Genomic DNA, 25,101 nt, shown 5'->3' with positions numbered 1-25,101 from the left:
TAGCTGTTGGTGGAAATCTCATGGTTTCAAAACAGCACTAGGTAAATTTAAGGTGGGTATTTAAGGCCACAACATAGGAGTAGGAGGAGACAAAAGGAAAAGACAGGGCATGAGCCCATGCAGAGGAAAGGATGTGGCTTTAAGAAGAGCCCTGCTGGATCAGACCAAGGTTCCATCTAGTCCAGCATTCTGTTCACACAGTGGCCAACCAGCTGTAATGGGGTTGTTCCTACCTCCTGAAATCCCCTTGAACTGCCACTCCAAAAGTCCTCACAATTCCCACAAGCAGCTTCTATCACAGCTATCCAAAACACAGACTCTTACCGCCGCATGCCTACGACCTTCGTTCCTGTCGGCTCCCAGCCACTCCAGAGCCCGCTTCACTTCAAACTCCACATATTCTGCCGTGAAGGTGTCACCTGCCATGGCAAGGCGCCCAATGGCCTTGGAAGCCATCTCCATGACAACAGGGTCATTGGAGGGAAGGAGGTTCCTTAGATAGTTGGCAAACCTGCCAATGCGAGTGGCATTGCCTCCCTCGACGCCAATGAGGCTTGCTGGGAAAGAAAAAGCGATGGGGGGAAAGTTTTTAGCATTGCTAAAGAACAGCATGTATGGACGATACATCGGCGGAAAATTAAGATTCCCGTGGGCCATTTGTTCAAACAGATTTCCCACTAGCTCTTCCTCTACCGCAAGCCACCAGAGAAAGACAGCCACCATTTTTGGAAAGTTTAAACTGGGTAGGTAACTAGAGAAGTGTTATCCTATGAACTAAGAGCAAACCCATTCCCCAAATGCCAGCCCTTATGTAAACAAAACCGCACCATCTACACACAAGGGACAAGTGCCAGCATGCTCAGGAAACTGAAAGGTTTGCAGTGGTACCCTCCCCAAAAGTGTTGTTTTAGAAAACACCCAAAGAGGTAACCAGAAACAGCCCATGAGGACTGAGCACACTTAGTGTCTATAGAACACTGAGCATCTGTTGGGGGAAACAAACAAAAAAACAGTGGAATGGAACTGATTATTCTGGAAGAGGGCATGGCTGGCTGGCACCCCATACAGCTGCAACATGCTGCTGCAGATCCTACTCCTCAAGCAGATGCCTGTTAGTAACAGAACTCCAACCTGCAGTTTCCTTTCCATCACCAGTATGCAGATGTCTGAATACATCTTCTTGCCAACTGTCTTTTCTAGCCTTTTCCTACACATGCTCATCTCAGTAGAGATAAAACCCTGAGCATAACCACCTCTTTTCCTGCTCCTCCAGGAAGAGAAGGGACAGTGTTTCAATACTTTATATTCTTTTTAGCTTTGTTTTAATTGACTTTTAGTTGCTTCAGATGTTGCAAACAGAAAAGCAACATATAGAAGGAGAAGGAGAAGTAATAATACAGTGAGCAGGTGATCTGTGGCCCTCCAGGAATTGTTGGACTCCCAACTCTCATCTGCCCCAGTCTGCATGACTAATGGTCAGGGATTATGGGAGCTGTGGTCCATGATCTGGAACCCCTGCTGGATAGTATATGGGGAGGTTGTAAAGCTGCAGGAGTAGCTTCTATATTGACTTTTTGTGAATGTATGACTCAAACAGATATTAAGGGCACAACTCTATGGATAATTAGGAAAAAAAAGTCCTACAACATGCCGGCTGGGGAATGCTGGGAGTTGTAGAGCTTTTTTTCCTGTCTAAACATGCCTAGAATTGCGCCCTTAGTTGGAAGAAAAAGAATGCAACCCAATAAGTGGATGCTCCTGGTCATGAACAGCCCCAGTCTTTCCCAGCCTTCATAAATTATTGTTTTGAATGTTTTAATTTCAACTGATCACCTATGATATTTTTTAAATAAAAGAGCCATTTATAAAAGAGAGAGAGAGAGTGTGTGTGTGTCTCAGAGAGAGAGAATGTTTATAAATAATGACTATGACATGATGTGGGATTAAAATAAATGGTCCAGCTGGTCCAAAATAGGGCAGCAAGATTGTTAACAGGGACTGGCCTGCGAGCTCATATTACGCCAGTACTTTTCCAGCTGCACTGGCTGCCAGTCCATTTCCGGGCCCGATTCAAAGTGCTGGTGTTAACATTCAAAGCCCTTAACGGCTTGGGGCCAGGTTACCTGAAGGATTGCCTCCTCCCATATGTGCCTGCCCGGACCTTAAGATCATCATCAGCGGCCCTTCTCCGTGAGCCCCTGCCAAAGGAAGTGAGGCGGGTGGCTACTAGGAGGAGGGCTTTTTCTGTTGTGGCACCCCGGCTCTGGAATGAGCTCCCTAGTGAGGTTCGCCTGGCGCCTACATTGTACTCTTTTCGGCGCCAGGTGAAGACCTTTTTATTTTCCCAGGCATTTTAGCTTTCTAAATTTTTATCTTTGCTGTTTTAAATCTGTATTTTAAACTCCTGTACTGCTGCTAGGTTTTATTGTGGTTTTATTGTTATATTGTGGTTTTAATGTTCTATATATTTTAAATTGTTTTATTGTGTGTTGTTTGGTTTTAGTTTTTGTGAACCGCCCAGAGAGCTTCGGCTATTGGGCGGTATAGAAATGAAATAAATAAATAAATAAAATAAACAATCTCACCAGAAAGTAACCAGTTTTCTTGAGGCAAAATATCGAGATACCCACCTATGGCCAAAATGCCTCCTTTCCTCTCATTTGCATCTGAACTAGAGACCAGCTCGAAGATGTGGTGATTTAGCTGGTCGTAAAAACGGGTGGATTCCTCTTGGCTCATCTGTGAAGGAGGAAAAAGAAGAAAAAGAACACAACCCAATAAGCCGATGCTCCTGGTCATGAACAGTCCCAGTCTTTCCCAGCCTTCATAAATCTTACTTAAATAAATAAATAAATATCCAGACTCAAAGAAATCTCTTAGATTTACTTGTTTGGACCTTGGTGAAGGGGACAGATGTTGGGAAGGAACCAGAGCTCAGTGTCTGAGACTGTACTTTGCATGCAGAAGGTCCCAGGTTTGATCACTGTTATCCCCAGTTAAAAGGATCTGACTGCAGGTGATAGGAAAGACCTCCACCTGACACCCTAGTGAGCCACTGCTAGTCAGAAGAGACAGTGCTGGGCTAGATGGACATATAGATGGACCAGCTTTAAGGCAGCTTCCTATGAAGTTTGGATTTTTGAAAAAATTTGCCTATTCGTCTAATTACTACTTAAACAGCACCCATGTAAATGGCAAGAAAGAAAGAAAGAAAGAAAGAAAGAAAGAAAGGTCTCTGCCCCAAAGGAGATTACAATCTAAACTTAGATGACAGCCAGGGGATGGGATGGAGAGATGAATGCAAACAAATGCAGCTATGCAATTTTAAGGTCACTTACAGTTGGGGGTGAGGAATAAGGAATTAAAGCAAAGGCCTCATTTAAAAGGTGATGGGAAAATGTTCTCATTTCCCCTTGTTCACACTTCTCACTGCCAGGCAAAGTGTATAAAGTGGTGCTCCCCTCCCATCCCACTGACCTCGCGGAGCTCCATGGTAACATAATGCTGCAGGTCTTTCGCAGCTTTTGCCCTGGCTTCTTCATTCCGGCTCTTGAGGCCTCCAGCAAACTGCTGAAGGATAATGACGGTCCCTGACATGGTCGCGATGAGTCAGAGTGCAGGGCATCAAGTCCTCTAGGGCCCTTTGAGACAGAAAGACAGAAAAAACAGTTAGGAACTTCTGAAAGAAGAAGCAATTAGTGACATAATTAATGGATACAACAGCCGCCACGTTGGGTAGTTTCAAAGTTGTCATTTAACTTTTTTCCCACGTAACTATTGCTAGGAAACATTGCATCAGCCACCCAGGTCACCTCTGCATTCCACAGAGTGTCCAAGGTATCAACATGAGCATCAGCCATGCCATCAGATTCTCCCTAACAACCCTCAGGAACGCATCAGTTGTGGGGAGGGCTCTTAAATGGTTCCAAACACTTGCAAAGGGGATGACGCCACAAGCAACCTAAACCTTATCAGGATGTGATCTGACCAGGAGGAGGACATTCAAGAAAGATCTCTCACCCCCAGAACATCCTCCTCCTACCCCCATAAGAACACCGGCTCTACAGTGTGACCTGCCCACATGGACTGGGCCAATGCCACATTGGAACCCCCAAACGGTGGTCACTGAGGCCACAAAGTCCTCAGCTGCTCCTGCCAAAACAGACTCCACATAGATGCTGAAGACCCCCAGGGCCTAGGGCTCCTCTGCACCAAGCCCAAGACCCCCTCCATCAGCTCAGAAAGACAGGAAGTTACAGGGGTCTACAAATTTTAACAGGCTTTGGCAGCTGAGAAAAACCAGACCTCCCCCAACCCCACCCAACTGAGAGAAAGGTAGAGTATTGTCTGACCATGCTCAAGGCCCAGGAAACTGGGAGGGAAGCAGTAAGAAGAACATCTCCAAGGCTCAGCAGACTGTCAGAGAGTGTGTCTCCATGCACAGGAATTAGTACAGAAATAATAGTACAGGAATTCTCCCCAGCACATCTGCTCAGTAGGTTGGATACACTCTCAGTGTGACCCTTGGTTGGGCAGCAAGGCAGTCTGCACACCAGACATAAGGGAGAGGGGTCATGGCTCAGTGGTAGAGCCCCTGCTTTGCACGCCAAAGGTCCCAGGTTCAGCTGGCTGGATGCACCCAATCTCATCTGATCTCAAAAGCTAAGCAGGGACAGCTCTGGTTAGTACTTGGATGGAAGACCGCCTGGGAATCAGGCTTCCTGCACTGAGCAGGGGGTTGGACTCGATGGTCTTGTAGGCCCCTTCCAACCCTATGATTCTATGAATCCCCAGCATCTCCAGGGGAGGCTAGGAATGAATCCCACCTGGAATTTTGGAGAGCTGCTGCAAACCAGTGTCAACAATACTGGGTTAGATGGTGGTCTGACTCAGTTCCTATGTGACTAGAAGCATAGAAAAAAAGTACATATTTTTTGCAAACTCCTATAATCCCTCCTCTCTGATTATTAAGTCCATGTTGATGCTGAGGAAGGTGCCTTATATTAATGAAAAACAATCACAAATGCAAATAGCCCAGTTTTTTAGGGTGCCATCCTATGCATGTTTAGACAGAAAACAGTCCTACAGCTCCCAGCATGCCCCAGCTAGCCCATAATTCAGGATGGGACAAGGACTTCTCAGGAATATCCCCTATCCCATGGAAATCCCTACCAAAGCATGTTGGGTTGGGACTCTTCAATCTTGCTGCTCAAGAAAAGGTTTAAAGGCACTATCCTATGTATGTTTAGGTAGAAAAAAGTTATATAATTCCCAGCATGCCCCAGCCAGTAAAATTATTGCAAAAAAAAAGTAAATTATTTGATTTACACCCATCTTTCTACCCAAAGATGGCATTCAAGACAGCTTACAAAACAATTTACATTAAAACAATAAACACAGTAATATACAACAAAAACATAATTACAGAATAAAAACAGCACCTAACCCACAGACCTACTTACAGGCCAAAGGCCTTATTGAATAAAGCCGTCTTTTCCTGCCATCAGAAGGAAACAGAGAGGGAATGAACCTAGCCTCCCTTGAGAAGGAGTTCCACTGCCGGGGAGTGTCCACCAAAAAGGCGCTCTCTTGCGTCACCACCAAACACATTTCTGAAGGTGGCGGTCTCAAAAGCAGAGCTTCTCCAGAAGATCTTAAGGACTGAGCAGGCTTGTATGGGAGAAGGTGGTCTTTTTGGTAGCCTGGTCTGAAGCCACATAGGGTTTTATAGATCATAACCAGCACTCTGAATTCTGTCCAGAAACAGGCCAGGAGCCAGTGAAGCTGCTGCAACAAGGGAGTTGTGTGCTCCCTGTAACTGGCCCCAGTCAACCATCTGGACTCAGCATTCTGGACCAGCTGAAGTTTCTGAACAGTTTTCAAAGGCAGCCCCACATACAGCATGCAACAGTAGTCCAAAGAGGATGTAACTGAAGCATGTGTGATCGTGGCCAAATCAGACATCTCTAGGATCAGGCATAGCTGGCACACCAGCCTCAGCTGTGTAAACGCACTCCTGGCCACCATGGAAACCCGTGCATCCAGGTTCAGAAACCAGTCCAAGAGTACACCCAAAATGTGAACCGGAGTCTTCAGGGACGTGTAACCCCATCCAGCACTGGTTGAATCACTATTCCCTGATATGCCCTTCGACTAACCAGGAGCACCTCTGTCTTGTAGGGATTAAGCTTCAATGTCCTCGTCCAGTCCATTACTGACATCAGGCACCGATTTTGAACCAGAATACCTTCCTTGGATTTAGATAAAGAGACAGAGTTGGGTGTCATAAGCATACTGGTGGCACTGAACCCCAGAACTCCAGACAATCTCTCTCATGGGTTTCAAGTATGTTAAATAGTATGGGGGATAAGATGGAACCCTGAGGAACACAACAGGTCAACAGCCACAGTGTTGAATGGGAGTCCCCCAATACCACCTTCTGACATTGACCCTTGGTCTGATACAGCAGGGCTCTTCTTATCTTTCTAAGGGCAATCTAGTTCAGCATTCTGTTCACACGGTGGCCAACCAGCTGCCCATGGGAAACCCACAGGCAGGACAGGAGTGCAACAGCGTCCTCTCACCCATGTTTCCCAGCAACTGGCATATTATATACCGTTGATACTGGAGGTAGCATATAGCCATCAGGACTAGTGGCCACGGACAGCCTTCTCCTCCAGGAATTTGTCTTAACTCCCTTTTAAAGCCGTCCGAATTGGCGGCCATCACTGCGCCCTGTGGTAGTGAATTCCATAGTTTAACTCTGCGCTGTGAGAAGAACTTCCTTTTATGTGTCCTGAATCTCCCACTAATCGCTTTCAAGGAATGACCCACATTGGGTTCTTGTATTATGAATTTATTATGGGTGCAATCCTATGTACGTTTAGACAGAAAATCACAATCTAAAATGAAATAAAAATTGTTGGGGCCAGGAGTGGGGAGAATTTTTTTTAAAAAAACTTTTATTAATAAGATTCAAATCTTGGAAATAAAAATTATAATACAGACATTTCGGATGAGAAAAAAATAAAAGAAAATAGAATACTGGGGGTGGGGAGGATTATTTTACCTGTAAAACTCAAATCCTGGAGATAAAAACTGTATTTTACACATTGTGCATAAGATAGGATTTGAAATAAAATAAGAGAGAGGTTGGGGTGGGGAGGATTATTTTACCTATAAAACTCAAATCCTGGAGATAAAAACTGTATTTTACACATTGTGCGTAAGATAGGATTTGAACTAAAATAAGAGAGAGGTTGGGGTGGGGAGGATTATTTTACCTGCAAAACTCAAATCCTGGAGATAAAAACTGTATTTTACACATTGTGCATAAGATAGGATTTGAAATAAAATAAGAGAGAGGTTGGGGTGGGGAGGATTATTTTACCTATAAAACTCAAATCCTGGAGATAAAAACTGTATTTTACACATTGTGCATAAGATAGGATTTGAACTAAAATAAGAGAGAGGTTGGGGTGGGGAGGATTATTTTACCTATAAAACTCAAATCCTGGAGATAAAAACTGTATTTTACACATTGTGCATAAGATAGGATTTGAACTAAAATAAGAGAGAGGTTGGGGTGGGGAGGATTATTTTACCTGTAAAACTCAAATCCTGGAGATAAAAACTGTATTTTACACATTGTGCGTAAGATAGGATTTGAACTAAAATAAGAGAGAGGTTGGGGTGGGGAGGATTATTTTACCTGTAAAACTCAAATCCTGGAGATAAAAACTGTGTTTTACACATTGTGCGTAAGATAGGATTTGAACTAAAATAAGAGAGAGGTTGGGGTGGGGAGGATTATTTTACCTGTAAAACTCAAATCCTGGAGATAAAAACTGTGTTTTACACATTGTGCGTAAGATAGGATTTGAACTAAAATAAGAGAGAGGTTTGGGTGGGGAGAAAGATTTTATTGTATTTGAAGGACTAGAATCCTGGAGGTAAAAATAGTAACATAGATTTTTTGGATACATGTTTAAAATTAAATGTAAAGGGTTACGGGCGAGAGGGATCGCTGTTATTATTATGGTTATGGGTGATTGCTGTTGTTATTACTATTATTGTAAAAACGCTCAAACACTGAAAGGGGGGTTGTTGTCGTCGTCGTCGTCATTGTAAAAACGCTCAAATCTCGGGGGCAGAAACTTCAACAGTAAAATTTGGGATAACCTTTAAAACGAAAACAAAAGCTTTACGAGCAAGGCGGGTTGGCCACAGTATTATTACTGCAAGAAAGGGCGCGAGCGCTGGAGGTCAGAACTGCAGTGCCGATGTTCTGCGTAAAACTCCCGAGTGGAACAAGAGAGGTGATGAGTGGTGATGATGATGATGGCGAGACTTCGTTAGAAGATTCAAAATCTGACGTAAATACCGCAGTATACATACCTTGGGCAAGATTTTTTAAAATAGGATGACAGAGGGTACGAGCGAGAAGATTGCTGTTTTTTTTATTATTTATTATTATTATTATTATTATTATTATCATTTTGTGAAAAGATTCAAATCCTGAGGTAAAAAGGGGGGAGGGGCAGCAAGGCGGGAATTCCCTCCGCCCGCACCGACGCCCAGCGCCGGCCGGCCGGCCCCTTCCTTACCTCTTTCCTCACAGCCGCACCGGCCTCATCCTGCCCGGCGCGGCGTCCAGCTTCGCCTTCTGCCGCCTTTCCCCCACTTTTTCTCCTTCCTCCCCCCCACATCCAGCTGTCAGCACCGCCCCCAACCGGCGAATCCACCCAATCAGCCGCCCCGACACCCTAAATGGACAAGGCGCCGACCAATAGAAAGAGGCGAGGAAGAAAAACTGCTAGGAGCTTGTTCCCGCCCCCCAAAAAAACCTCACCTTTCCCCCTCCTTCTCACACTTCTAAGGCACCACAGGAGAGGTAGGAACGATCGATCAATCAGAGAACGAGGGTCTGAAGATTGACACTGAAAAGGACCAATTTAGAGAGAGTGAAAGGGGGGAAGTCGCTCTCGAGACTCGGCTATCGTTTCCGCCCTCGTCCAAGTCAGAGTTAGAAGTGGGCGTGAACTCTCATGCCTTCAAACAGCGGGCGTCTCTATGGTCGAGCGTAAGTTGCCGAGACAACTCCGCCGGGCTTTCCTTACCGTAATTACAAGAGTAGGCGCGCATAACATTAATTCCCCCCCATACGCATTCGTTTTTTGTTTGTTGTATAGTTAATAATTAATTATTAAAGTGCAATAACGAATAAGTATCACATGTCAATGATGCATTAGGAAAAGGCTGCCTTTTCAACAAAGCAACACTGTGAAAACTAGGCAGGGGAGAAATACAAGTCAACAGAGCCAACGTTCTTAGGCATGCCTTCTCCCAACCTGCAACATGCAGAAAATGGACTATATTCGCACTGGAATTTACACTGGAAGGGGTACTATTTTTTAATATTTAAAAATCCCTGTGTGTATGTGGAGATATATATTACAGTGATCCCATACACCCCACCCCACCCCCAAGGCTAGGGTTAGAGCAGAGGGGATCAAAGAAGATCCCCCAATGTTTTGAACTTGAACGCCCAGCATTCTTGACCACTGGTCAGCGGTTTCTGAGAACTGAAGCCCCAACCATCTGGAGATCTACCCACCTTTGAGGGAGAAAGGGCCCAGGGTCTTCCTTTTGTTCCTAGGTGGGCACAGTACTGCCGGGCCACTGCTATGCTAAAATCCTGGATTTCCCTATTGCTTTCTATAAACTATTCTCGGGACCAGCGTCAAGGGTAGGCACGGTTGGGCACGTGCTGAGGGCCCACACCCCAGCAGGGGCCCACTGGCAAGAGCACCCTGGAGCTGCTCCTCACCATTGCAGCCTGCTTGTCCACCCGTCTCTCGCTCAGTGGCGGTGCGAAAGAGATGCCCCTGCCTCCTTGCACACGGGCTGTCAAGCAGGCAAGTGGTAGCAGTAATGAGGAGGAGGAGCCACCCCAGCTGGTGAGGGGGCAGCCACGCTGCCGGGAGGTTCAGGACTGATAAAAGGAAGTCCTCCTGCACGCAGCGCTCAGCCGAACTACGGAAATCGCTTCCACGCGCTGGCCACCAGCTTGTGGAAATTGGTAGCGATGGTCACCAATTTGGATGGCTTTAGAAGGGTGCTAGACAAAGTCCTGGAGGAGAAGGCTATCGGTGGCTGCTAGTCCTTGATGGCTCTCTGCTACCTCCAGTACCAGAGGCAGTAAGTGCACGGGCTGCTGGGGAACACGGGCGGGAGAGTGCTGCTGCGCTCCTGTCCTGCTTGTGGGCAGCTGGTTGGCCGCTGTGCGAACAGAGTGCTGGACTAGATGGACTTTGGTCTGATTCAGCACGGCTCTTCTTATGTGCACCGAGGCACAGAGCCCATTGGGAAAGGTGTCTGCCCCAAGGACCCTCCAAAACCGGGAGCCAACACCGGCTATTCTCTTTTCTACCTAGGAGCGTGGGGAGAGATTTTACAATATCCCATCCAACTTGGACTCGGAAGTTCCCTATCCAGGCGATGTGAAACGCCACCCTAAAGCGTTGGATTATCTCTGTGGCGCGTCCCCGCTGGGTTTAGATCTCGCGAGAGGGAACGAGACTTCCCGCCCCCTCGCTTGGGCTTGCTGCGTGAAGCGCCGTCCAACATGGCGGCTGCCTTCTGAGCGGGGGAAGCGCGGCGGCCTAGGAACAGGAGGGAAATGGCGGCGAAGGAGAGCGGCGGAGGGCCAGGCGGCAACGCTGAGGCGGCGGGCGGCAGCGCGGACATGGTGCTGCCCGGGTTTAAGGACGCCGATTCCTTCGTCAAGGTATATTGGAGGAGGGAGAGGAAGAAAACGCGGTACGGGGGCCGCCTGGCGAAGAGGGAGCGAGGCATGCCGGGAGTTGTAGTCTCTCGAGCGAATCAGACGCTCAGTTGCATTGAAGGGAGATAGGACTGTAGGCGTCACGTCCTGGGGGGTCTGGCAAGGAGGAGGTAATTTAATCGGGGGCTGAATTACGTGGGAGACACTGACTCTGATGTGTAGAAATAAAAAAAAAATTATATTCTTTGGCGGTTTTAAATATATATACATATATAAGTATATATGCGGACACACGCACACACACGCGCACGGACACACACGCGCACGGACACACACGCGCACGGACACACACGCGCACGGACACACACACATGCGCGCACGGACACATATATATGCGCACGGACATGCGTGCGCACACATATATATGCGCACGGACACACGTGCGTGCATGGACGCACGGACGGACACACACACACACACACACTTTTATTTTATATATATATATATATATATATGCGTGTGTGTGTATAGACTTTTATATATGTGTATGTAAGTTTAAATATTTCATACCACTGGTTGTGTTTTGTTTATTCATTTATTGTTTGTTTTGTACGTTTCTAATCTTCCCAATAACTAATGTGCTCCGGATGGATTACAACCACTTAAAAAACACACACCCTAAAATGCTATTTTAAAACACAGTTAAAAATATAATGCAAATATTTAAAAGAATGCAGTACAGTGTAATGTAAAACAAATAACCCAGGAATCGATAAAACAGCTGTAATAACTAAAACCAGGCCTCTAAAATACCTGGGAGAAAAGAAAGGTCTTTGCCAGGCACCAAAAAGATAACTTCCTCAGCCTTGTATTTAAGCAGTACCCTGGCAGCCACGGGTGAGCAGGAACGGCATGTAGGCATATGCATGGAATTCCACGCGAGTTGGTAAGTGGGTTGATTGAAGAGGGAAGTGGAAAGGCAGATTCCAGTTTTCTTCCACATGTGTGTATGTAAGTGGCTTGAGCCCCTTTGTAGTTGGGTGAAGCGAAGCGTTTGCCAGCCTGACTGTTATGTCATTCTTCTCATTGTCCAGCATGCCCTTGGCACGGTGTTGTCTGCCACCAAGGCTTCAAGCGGTCTCCCTCAGCATGGAGATGAATATGACTTCTACCGCAGCTTCCCTGGCTTCCAGGCCTACTGTGAGACCCAAGGAGACAGGTTGCTGCACTGGTGAGTCTCTACAGGCTGCGACCAATGTCTGATTGGCTCATTTGGGAGCTGGGGTAAGTGTGAAGGCTCTGTGTGTGACATGGCTCTCTTGCTGAAGTCATCTGGAGCTGCAAGGCAATAGGTGTGGTTTGTTTCGTAGAGCAGGGCCAGTTTTATTGCCTGCTTGGTTTCGAGCCCAATGTAAAATGCTGGAATTAACCTTTACAGCTCTAAACCAGGGTTGTTGAACCTCTTTCAGCCTGAGGGCCGAATTCCATTTTGGAGAAGTTCTTGAGGGCTGCATTCCAGTGGTGGGTGGGGCCAAAAGAGCAGAAGTACCAATATATTTTAGAATAAGGCTTTTACTACTAATAACTAAGCCTTAAGAGAGGCGTTTCCACCTTTTAGAATGGGGGTGGGTTGTGGTGGAACGTGCAGAATGCGGGAAACCACCAAATTATTGGCAATCTGGGGAAAGTGGGCGGACTGGATTTGGCCTGCAGGCCTGTGATTTTTGACCCCTGATCTAAACAGTTTAGGACTAGGCCGTCTGAAGGCCCAACTGCTCTCATTTGTACTTGCCTGAGTTTTAAGAGCATCTAAGACCCTGCTGTCTCAACCATCAAAAAGAGCTGTTAGACCCGTGAATAACAAGGGCAGGACATTTTCTGTGGCAGCCCCACACCTTTGGAATACCTTACCTGGGAAATACTTGGAGATGCCAGGGATCAAACCCGGGACTTTCTGCATACAAAGCGAGTGTTCTTTCCCTGAGCCATGGTGTTCTTCCTAAAAGCTTCTAGTTCTTATGGTACTAAATAAAGGGCTAGTTTAAACAGGAACATCAAAAGCTTCCTTTATACCGAGTCAGACCCTTGGTCCATCTAGCTCAGTGTTGTTGACACTGACTGGCAGCAGCAGCTCTGCAGGAGTCTTTCCTAGCCCTGCCCAGACATGCCAGGGATTGAACCCGGACCTCCTGCCTGCAAAGGAGGGGCTCTGTTACTGAGCTATGGCCCTTCCCACTCAAGGACACGATCAGAACGTTCAGCGTATCCATGATAGCGGATGAATCCCGCTGCTCTCTGATGCAGCTCTGCTCTTTCTCCTGGCAGCATGAGCAAAGTGATGCAGTACCACGGCTGCCGCAGCCACCTCCAAGACCGCGGCAAGGTCACAGAGCTGGAGGACAAATTCGATCTGCTGGTCGACGCCAACGATGCCATCCTGGAAAGAGTGGTGAGTGTTGCCTGGCCCCGTGCAGTTCCAGAGGGTTCACTCGGACCAACCAATTTCAAGCTGGCTGCCTTAGAAGAATCGCTTGAGCTCTACTTGATTTATCTTACAGGGCAAACTGGTTTAAATTTGGTCCGTCTAGCCCAATATCATCTCCTCTGACTGGCACCTGCAGAGAGTGGCCCTTCCTAACCCTGCTGCCTTGGTTCCTTTAACCCGGGGACCTTCTGCTAGCCCTACAGCCCTTTCCCCAACCTTGCCTTCTTCCCTGATCCTGTCTCGCGCTGCGGAGCTTCACGGAACGTCCCGTTCTCACATTTCAGGGCATGCTCCTGGACGAAGCGGCCGGCGTGAACAAGAACCAGCAGCCCATCCTCCCCTCGGGCTTGCAGCCCCCTAAGACCATCATCTCCAGCTGGAATCGCAAGGTGAAAGTTTGCCCTTGGTCTTGAAGGGGTTCGTTTCTGGTTAGACCAGGGGCGGGTGACTCCTGGATGTTTTGGATTGCAGCTCCCGTCAGCTCCAGCCAGCATGGCCAATGGCCCAGGTTTATGGGAGTCATTGTCCAAAGCATCCAGAGGGGACCTGTTTTCTTGCCCCTCAGGTGAGCTGTCCCCAACATGGTGCCCTACAGATGTTTTGGACAACAGCTGTCTTCGCTGAAGTGCAGAAAAGGCCAGTGGAGGGAACAGCATGTGAGGGGCCATAGGAGAGCTCAGATTCCCACATCCGAGGTCAGAGCCGGTGTTCTGTCCTCGGAGCTGGGAGTCGGAGCTGCGAACCCCCCTTCCCCTCGCAGCCAGCATGGAAAGAACTACACCGGTTGCCTCTCTGAGGTCGGGAACAGCCCCCCTCCCCCCCCCCCCAGGGCCTTGCCTGTCTAGCAAAAACACAGGCAGAGAGCACAGGGAGGTGAAGTTCGCCTCTGCCACTTCTCCCACCTTGCATAGGATGATCATAAGGATTGCGTCCTAAGATGATCAAGGGGCTGCAGCATCTCCCCTACGAGGGAAGGTTACAGCGTCGGGGACTGTTTAGCTTAGGAAGGTGAGTAAGGGCAGACATGGTAGAGGTCTACAGAATTATGGATGGTGTGGAGAATGTGTATAGGGAGACATTTTTCTCCCTCTCTCAAAATACTAGAATCTGGGGTCCTCCCATGAAGCTGATGGGTGGGAGATTCAGGACAGATAAAAGGAAGGACTTCTTCACACAGCGCAGAGTTAAACTATGGAATTCGCTACCCCAGGATGTAGTCATGGCCGCCGATTTGGATGGCATTAAAGGGGGGTTAGAGAAATTCCTGGAGGAGAAGTCTATCCGTGGCTACTAGTCCTGATGGCCATATGCTACCTCCAGTATCCGAGGCAGTGAGCCTACATACACCAGTTGCTGGGGAACATGCGTGGGAGGGTGCTGTTGCACTCGTGTCCTGCTTGTGGGTTTCCCGTGGGCAGCTGGTTGGCCCCTGTGTGAACAGAATGCTGGACTAGATGGACACTTGGTCTGAACAAGCAGGGCTCTTTGTACGTCCTTAAGCCCAAAACATCTGGTGAGCTCCCAGTTGTGGGAGACTGCCTCCTATAGACCCACTTTGGCCTGATCCACCCAGGCAGTTCCTAATCAGGTCGCTTTTGTTGCCATGCCTCCTTCTGGCAGAGCGGGGAAGCCAGCAAGCGGGCGAGGCCGGAAACCTTCCGCTTGCTCCACGCCAAGAACATCCTCCGGCCGCAGCTCAAGTTCCGCGAGAAGGTGGACAACTCCAACACCCCCTTTGTCCCCAAGCTCTTTGTCAAGCCCAACGCGCTGAAGCCGCTGCCCGAAGGTAAGTGGGCCCAAGAGGTTTGTGGGAGCCTTCCCAGTGGCGGCGGAGGAGTGGAGAGCAAAGGCTGCTGGGAAGGATGAAGACTTGTGCCAGGAGACCTCCCTTCCTGCCTTCCGAGTCCAGTGACATCCATGCTCCAAAACAGCACCGTCCCGCATGCTGTAGTATTTAAGCCAGGAGTAGGCAACTCGATACTCTCAGCTGTTTGGACTATGCTTCCCATCAGCCCTAGCCAGCAGGACCAGTAGCTGGGGATTGTGGGAGTTGCGGTCCAAAATATCTGGTGGCCAGCCCAGGAAACGGTGCTTTTGTCTTCAGGCTTCAGCCATGGAGGTTTATCCTGGAAGCCGTTTCTGCTCCCATGTCCTCTGAGGATATGCAAATGCCTTCCTTCTTGGTGGGAGGAGCCTCTTCCTCTCCCCAGTTCTGGTCCTGCCTGCTTCAGATGAGCAGGCTTTTGCGCGACTCCAGCTCAGCTGACTTTTTTTTGAGCGGGGGTGGGTGGGATGGGATCATAACCAGCAGCCGGAGTCAACGTTTGTTCACCGGGCAGTTTATCTTTCGATAAAAGCTCTTGCCCCGTCTCCGCCATACGTCCTGTCTTGGTTACACCGGTCTTGCAAAGCAGGAGGGCAAATGTTATTCAGGAATCTTACCTGTCAAAGTAATTTGGGGTATCCTATAGGGCAGGATTGGGCAACTTTTGTGGGCCCCCCCATGCACTTGGAGTGTGTGGCGTTCCTGCCTGTTTACTAGTGTGGATACCTGTTCTGTAAGGTACCTTTTCCACAGTAGGCAGCACCTTCCACCGCACACAGAGCAGTGTTGCCACCCGGACTTTTACCTCGGGTCCAACACCATTACTTCTCGAGATGGGAATGGCTTTTTATTCTGACCTATATTTTTCTCTTACAACTTTAAGCCTTTTGTCGCCACAATCCATAGGCATGGGATTTTGAAAAACAGAGCAATATTTATTTACAGATTTAAGGTGTTAAACAGTAAATAACCACTTTACTCTCCTCCTGCACATAAATAGTTGAGTTACAGTAATAAGTCCCTTTAAAACCTTCCATACGTTTGCTTGCACGCACTCAGTCCCCACACTAATTGTATAAACACAGATCCTGGCACTCTTCCCACGAGCCCTATCTATCTCTGCCCTATCTAAAACTCCACAGGCACTGCGTCCTGCTTTTATTTATATTTATATATATATATAAATAAATCACAGCAATCCCCACCGCCATTCACTCAGCCAATCATCTCATATATGCAAATACACGATACCTCCTGTTACTCATGCTACTCATTCACCAGATCTCCTTACCAGAAAACACAGTGTCATAACATTAATACGCACACAGATTCATAACACATATACATGTGACATCACACACCACGACTCCCATTATCCCTCACCACTTGCTGTGCTGACGAGGGCTGATGGGAGTCACGATTCAACATCTGGAGAGCCAGAGGTTGCCCACTGTGGCACTTGGGAAGATGTAAAATGGCCAACTATTGACTTAAAAAGAAATTCTGGCATCGCGCATGGATTTGCCACAGATTTCCGGCACGTGTGCTGTAAGCGAGGGGGTGTAGCTCAATGGTGGAGCCTTGCTTTGCATGCAGAAGGTCCCGGGTTCAATCCCCGGCATCTCCAGGTAGGGCTAGGAAAGGCCCCTGCTTCAAACTCTGGAGAGCAGCTGTTGGTCAGTGTTGATAGTACCAAGCTAGATGGACAAATAATACAACCAGACATAAGGCAGCTTCCTAAGTGAAAATGATGCGACCTGGCTCTGTCAGAATAGGTTTGACAAATCAATAGGGATGTGCAAATCAGCAAAACTTGAACTTGTCAAAATTCTCCAAATTCCGCCCCGGCCCTCATTCTCACTCGAGCCCGTATGGGATTGCGAGCTTTGTTTTTTTCTTTCTGCACAAAACCCTGTGCATATTTTCGTGCATATTTTTCCAAATGGATGCATCTGTTGTGTGCGTCTGTGAAATGTATGCATTCTTCTCCCATCAGTTAAAGTGTATTTGTGAGCGCTTTTCAAAAGTATGCATGTCTTCATGTGCATTTTTCAAAGGTATGCATGCTGTCGGATGCGGGGGGGGGTTGCAAATGACATTGCAAGCTCGGAAATGTACAGACTTTGACTGCAGATTGCATCCAAGTCGATGTTCAGTCTGGACTGTGCAAACTGGGTAAATCCTGATCAAAAATGAAGTGAAACTAATTTCTCATACATCCCTACTGATCAGCCAAATTTCTGACTCACTACATACATGCATATATAAATAGGCACACAGTCACACTAACTACAAAATAAAATGTCCTGGAAAATAGGCAACCCCAGGAGGGTCAGGGGAAGGAGACAGAAAATGACGAGTTGGATACCGGCCTGTCTTAACGCCTTTGCATCCCACTCTCCAGCCCTCTTGAAAAGCAGACGGGAGCGCAAGGAGCGGCCTGAGGACCTGGATGTGCCAGCCGCCCTGGCCGACTTCCTGCATCAGCAGAGGACCCAACAGACGGAGCAGGACATGTAAGAAAAGAATAGGCAGAGGAGGGGAAGGGTTCGCCCATTCCAGGCATGTGCCTTCTCCGCTGCTCCCTGTCCGCTTCTGCAAACCTGTTAGAAACACTGCTGTTCCTTGATGGCTTGATGTTCTCTTCCAGCTGCCTGACAGTCTGGCCCAGTCAGGCCTGCGCTTCTCGTGAACTCCATTTGCATCCTAGAGCTGAGGTGGGCAGAAGGGAGCTCTCCAGACGTTTTGGACTTCAACTCCCAGGCACCTCTGCCAGCATGGCTAATGGTCAGGAATGCTGAGAGCTGAAGTCTAAGACAACTGGAGATCTACCTTCTGCCCACCACTGTCCCAGAATCTTCTGGGGTACTTTGTCAGATAAATCAATGAGGTCAGATGAGCCAACAAGGAAAGTTCACTGAAGGGAGAAGTTTCGGGGTTTGTTGCATCATCGGTATCAGTAGTGTTGCTATTAATAATATTAATATTGTTTTGATTTCTTGGATGCCTTTTTCAAAAAAGACTCAAAGCATCTTACAATAAAAGGAAATCATATAATATTTAAAATGGTTTAAAACCATTATCTGCTAACATCACCACCACCCCATAAAACAGGGGTTCCCAATATTTTGGACCTTTGGGAATTTGAGAAACTGCTGTGGGCACTCCCACAGAAGGTAGAATGTGGCTAGTCACATAATGGGGAACCGATGCCTTAAAAAGCCCTTCGTATGCCATCAAAGCCCTGGAATGAAGGAAAACCTTAACACTGCTAAATCAAACCCTGCTGATCGCTGTTCCTTGGCCTTTTCTCACCTGGTGCTGTCAAGGGCTCCTTGGAGGTCTCTCTCTGTCTAAACCAGTAGCCAAGTCCAGACAATTCCTTTCAAAGCTTTATTCTTCTTTTACAACTTAACAACTATACCAATTGCAACTAGATCTGAGCAGCACAGTACCTATGCCCTAAGTTGGAACAGTTGGTCCCCGTTTGAAAGGGAATTACTGGCAGACCCCTGAACTTAAGGACTAGGGAGAGTCCCTCCCCTTTTCCCTTGGAGCCTCTGGGCACAGCCGTTGTGTGCACGCCAACCTGGCACTTCGCCTCCTTTCCGCGCCCTCCATCTGGCGCCGCTCTCTGCGTCTGCGTTGCGCATCCACCAAGTCTGCTATCTGTGCTTGGTCACTCCCTGGACTGCTAACTAAACTAGGAATGCTGGTGGGAGGAATCTCCATCAGCTGTTGGTCCTGGGAAAGAGGAGCGCGCTCCTCTCCCAGGAGTGACTGCTCTTCCTCAGAATCAGAACTACTCTGGGATTCTATGGGCTCAGTGTCCACTCTGACAGGTGCTTACTCAGACCTGCTCCCAAACTGCATTGTCCTTTCTGGTTCTTGCAGGTTTGCTCATCCTTACCAGTACGAACTGGAGCATTTTTCACTGCCTGCCGAACTTCTTGAAAAACCGGAAGTCCAGGTTGGTTCTCTGATTGAATCGTGCCCTCGCCCCCTCAATCCAACCGTCTCCTGCCTTTGCAAGCGGCATTGCAGTGCCTGTAAAATTGTACCTTCTCCCACTTTTCCTCTGCACAGATGTACCGGCCTCCTGCCGAAACACCCTGCTGCTTTGTCTCCACCTTGGACGAGCTGGTGGAATTGAACGAGAAGCTTGGTAGCTGCAAAGAATTTGCTGTGGATTTAGAGGTAAGGATTTGTTCACTACAGCAGCCTTTTCCCCAGCCTGGTGCCAGCCAGCTGTTTTGGACGACAACTCCCAGCATTCCTGACCATTGGCCATGCTGGCTGGGGCTGATGGGTGTTGTATTCCACAATCTATGGAGGGCACCAGGTTCAGGAAGGCTGGTTTACTACATTTATATCCCATCTTTCCTCCAAGGTGCTCAAGGCAGCATATGTGGGTCTCCCTCTTCCATTTTATCCTCCTAACAACTCTGTGTGGGTAGGTCAGGCTAGGAGTGTGCAACTGGCCCACAGTCACCCATGAGCTTCATGCCTGGGTGGGGATTTGAACTGGTCTCCTGTCCGATGCTCTGAACCGCAGCCAGAACAAGAACTTCTGCGTGGGCCGGAAAGCAAGGTGGATTTCCAAAACTCGAATCCGCAACTCTGTTGCAAATGTCAAGGTTTTTCATGTTTTGAGGCCCGCATCTTAAATCCAGGGGAGAAATCTGGAGAACCACTTCTTCGGAGTGCTTCGTGTCTGGCTTGAGAGGGGTATTTCTCCCCCCTTGGGAACCACAGGACCCCTTTTTCTCCGCTCCCGCAATGCTGTATCGCAAGCTGCTTTCAGAACTCCTCTGAGCTTGTAAAGGGATTTTTCCATATGGTTCTGGGAGAACGGCTACTTGACAGGTGCAGATTCAAGCCCCGCTTGGTCTGTGAAACTGAGCTGCCTGCTGTTCTCTTGCTGCAGTTTTTCTAGTGTGTGTGTGTGTCAGGTGCATTTCTCAGGCATGCGCACTAGGTAAAAATGATGCCTCTGCCTTCTATTTTTTTTTTTTTAAGAGATCTGATCTGACCATGGTCATGCACACCTTAGTTCAGGGGACCTCCAGTGGCACCCACCAAGCTCTCCACTCCCTGCCCCCTTCTCCCACCCAAAAAAAATTGTAATTAAAATAGTTAGGGCACAAGCTTTCCTTCTGTTCCTGAACCTGCTCACACAGAACTTTCCCCTTTGCGCTCGTGCACGCTCTCTCTCTCGCTCTCTCTCCCCCCACTTCTACTCTCTAGCCTTGCTCTCTCTCCCAACAACCCCCTTCCTCACTATTTTTCTCCCTTCCCCATCCCTAGCCTTCTTTTTTCTCCCCTCTATCCCTTTCCCTTGCTGTTTCTCCCTCCCTCTACACTTCTAGCCTCACTATTTCTCTCCCTCCCTTTTAGCTCATTTTCGACAAGACAGGCCCCCACAGCAGCCGTTATGTGACTAGCCACCTCTTCTGTGGGTGTGGGAGCCATTTTGTGCTGGTGTCCACAGGAATTTCTCAATTTGGCCCACAGGTGCAAAAAGGTCGAGGACCTCTGCCTTAGTAACATCCTGTTTGGACTACTGTAATGGGCTCCACCTGGGGCCACCTTTGAAAACCGCTTGGAAACTTCATCTGGTCCAGTTGACTGGGGACGGTTACAAGAAACGCACAGCTCCCTCATTACTGCAGCTTCACTGGCTACCGCTGTTTCTGGGCCGAATTCAAAGTGCTCGTTCTGACCTATAAAGCCCTATATAGCTTGGAAGGAGGCTACCTGAAAGACTGCCTTCTACCACATGAACCTGCCCGGGTTTCACGATCTTTGTGGGAGGCCCTTCTCTTGGTCCCGTTGCTATTGCAGGCACAGTTGGTGGGGACATGAAAGAGGGCCTTTTCGGTGGCCACTCCTGGGCTGTGGAACTCCCTGCTGAGGGAGGCCAGGTTGGCTCCCTCTCTTCTATCCTTCTCCAGCAGGCAAATATGTTTTTATTCAGGCAGGCCTTCGGCTTGTAAGCTGGTCTGTTGCTGAAGGGGCTTTTGATTGGTGGTCTGCTGTCTATTTCTTCCACCAATGCATTTCTAATTTCCTTGTGTCATGTTACATTTTAATTCAGATCTTGATTTTAATCTGTAGTCTAGCGTCAGCTGCTTTGAGAAACATTTTTTGGGTGGAAGGGCGGGATTTGAATTAAATAAATAAAAGATTGTTTTTTTGGAAACAGCTGCTTACTCCAAGTTTTCATGCATGCAGGAAGAGGCAACCTCATGCCTTCTATATGTTTTGGACTGCTGCTCACATAATCCTTGACCATTGGCCAGGTGTGCTGGTACTGATGGGAATTGGAGTCCAAAACAGCTGGAGGACACTCGGTTGCCTGCCCCACATTGTCACAAGGGTTTTAATGTGCTTCTGTTTACGCATCCAGAGGAGGTGAACTGTTGTGTTCTTGTTAAATTAATGGATGGTCTTCCTGTCCTTTCCCCCTCCCCCCCACCCCACTCTCTCTCTTCTCCCCACTGCTCTGCAGCACCATTCCTACCGGAGTTTTCTAGGCTTGACATGCCTCATGCAAATTTCTACCCGAACCGAAGATTTTATCATCGATGTGCTGGAGCTGCGTGGCGACTTGTACATCTTGAACGAAACGTTCACGGACCCTGCCATTGTCAAGGTGAAGGAGTGGACAGTTGGGATTGTGGCTGGTGGCGGGACGGATTTGCTTCTGCCAGTTCTCCCCACCACTCAGTGTTCCAGACGCTAGGATGCTCTCCTCCGTGTCTTCTTGAGAAGGCAGATGGTTTTCCTGAAGGAAGGCTTGGCTGGACTCGGAGGCACCTCCCAATCAGGCTCAAGGATGGGCCAGTGGTCAGGTTGCCAAGTGGGCAAAGAAGGATCCAAGGGGTTAGAGCAGGCGTGTTGAACCTCTTTCAGCCTGAGGGCCATGTTCTATTGCAGAGAAGCTCTCAGGGGCTGCATTCCAGTGGTGGGCGGGGCCAAAAATACAAGCCTGTTGTAGCTCAAAGCTCAGACTGCCAGTAACAAATCCTTAGGAGAGGCACTTCAACATGGGGGGGGGGGGGCACACAAAAGCAGGAAACGGCACAACAAGTGGTGGGGGAAAGGGGGTGGGGCCAAGGAAAGGGCCTTCTGGGTAACCCTGGGTGGGTCTGCCTGGGTCCCATACCCCTGGGTAGAGGCAGATGATATCTAAGAAAGAGCTGATGGGTGAGTGCCCACCGCCTCTTTATGGCGGCGCTCTGCAGGTCCTGCACGGCTCTGACTCAGACGTGGAATGGCTCCAGAGAGACTTCGGCCTCTACTTGGTGAACGTGTTCGATACCCACCAGGCGGCTCGGCTGCTCAGCCTCGGCAGGCACTCCCTGGACCACCTCCTCAAGCTCTATTGCAGTGTGGAGGCCAACAAGCAGTACCAGCTGGCTGACTGGAGGATACGGTAACGGCCATGTTTGCTACCCCCCGCCCCGGCCCACGTTGGTCACGCCTGTTCAGGGCACGTGCCGCTGGACACGCCTGCAGGCTGCTTCTCCGCGTGTGAGGAATAAGCCCTTCTAGCATGCTTGCCCCTGGGCAAAGTTTTGGTCTCCTGTTGTTAATTGTCCGTCTCATTTTGATCATCCATCAGTTCAGTTAGTTTTTCTTATTTGGCCATTATAGAACTCCAAGAAAGAAAGAAAAAACAAGCATCAGAAACTAAAGAAGTCTTTAAATCCATTTGATACCTATATTGCAGTCAGTTGCATTCAGCTGCGTAAAATCCGCTCACGACTAGGCTATCACCATTTAAAAATAAGACATGTTATTCTGAGTTCATTATTTAAATTACATTGCGTGTGTGTGACTTTTACACACGCGCGTGCACGCGCACACACGTGTGTGTGCGTGTGCGTGTGTGTGTGTTTGTGCATATATAATCTCTTCTGGTGAACAGACCAGTTAGCGCTTTTCTTTAAGACCTCAGCAAGGGTTTTTTTCCTCTTACTGTCTAAAGGCACAATCCCGTGCCTGTTCAGACAGGAAAAAGTCCTAAAACTCCCACTATGCCCCAGCCAGCATGGTGGAAGTTCTTCTGTTTTGTTCTGCAGTAACAGAAATTAGCATTGTATGGAACCTTAGACCTCCCTCCTAACATCATAGATTGGCCTTCCCCCAACCTGGGGCCCTCCGGATGTCTTGGACTACAACTCCAAGCATTCCTGATCATTGACCATGCTGGTTGGGAGTTGTGGAAGGCTGCCACAGTTGACCTTGGTTGAAATCTGGGAAGAGTAAGTCACGTTCTCCCCAGTTAAAACTTCTCTATCCTGCATAAATAAATCCTGCAGGCCTGGTTTATATTTAAGTAGAGCAGCCTTCCCGCTCCCAATGTGGGGCCCTCCGGATGTTTTTGAGAACAGTTGCCATTAGCCCAGCCGGCATGACCAGTGGCCAGGGATGATGGAAGTTGTAGTCCAAAACATCTGTGGGGCACCCGATTGGGGAAGGCTGAAGTAAGTAATACCAGTGGACAACCAATTTGTCTACTGGTGGCCATTGATCGCTTCATTCATTCATTGGTAATGGCCACCAATTTGGATGGCTTTAAAAGGGGATTGGACAAATTCCTGGAAGAGAAGGCTGTCAACGGCTACTAGTCCTGATGGCTCTGTGCTACCTCCAGTATCAGAGGCAGTATGCCTACGTACACCAGTTGCTGGGGAACATGGGCAGGAGGGTGCTGTTGCACTCGTGTCCTGTTTGTGGGTTTCCCATGGGCAGCTGGTTGGGCAGCTGGTTGGCCACTGTGTGAACAGAATGCTGGACTAGATGGACCTTTGTCTGATCCAGCACAGCTCTTCTTATGTTCGTTAGTGTCCTTAGTGACTGTTATTTATCCCGTTCTGTTAGTTGTCAGGAATATTTTGGGTTGCTATTTCTTAATGGGAAGGTGGGGTAAAAATATTTTTAATATTTGTTGAGAGCAGGGTGTGCAACCCATAGGCGCTCTCTCTCTCTCTCTCTCTCTCTTCCCCCCCCCCAGTCCCCTGCCAGAGGAGATGATCCATTACGCCCGTGACGACACGCATTACTTGCTTTACATCTATGACCGAGTGAGAGAGGAGCTGTGGGAGAGAGCCAACGGGCAGCCAGCTCAACTCCAAGTGGTATGGCAGCGTAGCAAAGCCATCTGCTTGAAGGTAAGACCCCTACATCAGACAGAGAGAAAGAATAAGGCATCCCATAGAGCAGGGAATGATTTGGGCTGGGACAGAAAAATCAGGTTTTATTACAAAATCATATCTGAAGGTTCTGTTTGGATATGTGTGTATGTGAGTCTGCCCTGTTTATATGTTTGTAGCTCAGCTGTTTTTTGTATTGTGTGTAATACCATATTTTTAAGGTTTTTCATCTTTGTAAACTGCCCAGAGAGTTCTGTGGATTGGATGGTATGGAAATGTAAAGAATGAAATGGAACTCCCACCAGGTTTCAAGCTGTAGTAAAAGTCTTCCTCTGGGAAACATTTGGTACATTCCAACGTAAGTCCTACTTAAAGTAGACCCATTGAAATGAATGGGCCTTAGGTTAGTCATGACTAAGTTAAGTCCCATTCATTTCAATGGGTCAACTCTAGGACTTATATTAGATTTTATTTAAATCATTTGTATCCTGCCCTATATCATTAGGATCTCAGAGCGCCGTACAGATAAAATCAATTTAAACAGTGTAAAGCAATAAATAATTTAAATAGCTAAAAACATAATCATTAAGCTAGCTAATCCCAATTTAAAATATAAAACAGTTAAAACAGTGTGCAAACTCAAGGAGTCCGGTTAGCCCTCAAAGGCTTTGGTAAAAAAACCATGTTCTAACTTGGTGTCGAAATGAAACCAATGTCTGTACCGATCAGGCCTCCAAGGGGGAGGGCATTCCACAACCAGGGTGCCACAGCAGAAAAAGTCCTGACTTTTACCCACTGTCTTGTTTAAAAACCTCCTTGGTTGCTTCCCAAGAGGAACCGCCCA

At 48.1% G+C, this 25,101-nt stretch overlaps 2 protein-coding genes across 10 annotated transcripts in view; one reads left to right on the top strand and one right to left on the bottom strand.

Annotated features, from left to right (window-relative positions):
- The window catches only part of MTOR (mechanistic target of rapamycin kinase), a 119,395-nt gene extending 109,481 nt beyond the window's left edge, over window positions 1-9,914 (bottom strand). For 5 of the 8 annotated variants that reach the window (XM_084822364.1, XM_084822368.1, XM_084822370.1 and 2 more), the window contains exons 1-4: window positions 8,607-8,694; window positions 3,478-3,641; window positions 2,631-2,739; window positions 325-557 (exon numbers count right to left, since the gene is read on the bottom strand). In XM_084822364.1, the coding sequence (XP_084678490.1) occupies window positions 325-557; window positions 2,631-2,739; window positions 3,478-3,597 (462 nt within the window). In that variant the 5' untranslated portion in view covers window positions 3,598-3,641; window positions 8,607-8,694. Of the gene's footprint in view, window positions 1-324; window positions 558-2,630; window positions 2,740-3,477; window positions 3,642-8,606; window positions 8,695-8,851; window positions 8,941-9,616; window positions 9,708-9,829 lie in introns of those variants that run through there. The other 3 variants (XM_084822366.1, XM_084822367.1, XM_084822365.1) reach the window with 3 other exon arrangements.
- Window positions 9,915-10,605: 691 nt separating this feature from the next.
- EXOSC10 (exosome component 10) overlaps window positions 10,606-25,101 on the top strand; it is a 31,486-nt gene continuing 16,990 nt past the window's right edge. The window contains exons 1-11 of one of the 2 annotated variants that reach the window (XM_084822373.1): window positions 10,606-10,789; window positions 11,881-12,017; window positions 13,112-13,235; window positions 13,556-13,660; window positions 14,892-15,057; window positions 17,501-17,612; window positions 18,991-19,066; window positions 19,183-19,293; window positions 21,608-21,751; window positions 22,344-22,534; window positions 24,119-24,275. In XM_084822373.1, the coding sequence (XP_084678499.1) occupies window positions 10,682-10,789; window positions 11,881-12,017; window positions 13,112-13,235; window positions 13,556-13,660; window positions 14,892-15,057; window positions 17,501-17,612; window positions 18,991-19,066; window positions 19,183-19,293; window positions 21,608-21,751; window positions 22,344-22,534; window positions 24,119-24,275 (1,431 nt within the window). In that variant the 5' untranslated portion in view covers window positions 10,606-10,681. Of the gene's footprint in view, window positions 10,790-10,885; window positions 10,957-11,880; window positions 12,018-13,111; window positions 13,236-13,555; window positions 13,661-14,891; window positions 15,058-17,500; window positions 17,613-18,990; window positions 19,067-19,182; window positions 19,294-21,607; window positions 21,752-22,343; window positions 22,535-24,118; window positions 24,276-25,101 lie in introns of those variants that run through there. The other variant, XM_084822374.1, reaches the window with a different exon arrangement.

The sequence above is a fragment of the Heloderma suspectum genome, chromosome 15 (genome assembly GCF_057233095.1).
Source record: "Heloderma suspectum isolate Gila_16-S chromosome 15, 16-S_ref, whole genome shotgun sequence".
Classification (NCBI taxonomy): Eukaryota; Metazoa; Chordata; class Lepidosauria; order Squamata; family Helodermatidae; genus Heloderma; species Heloderma suspectum.
The sequence above is the reverse complement of the archived record's forward strand: the minus strand, read 5'-3'. Positions and strand labels throughout refer to the sequence as shown.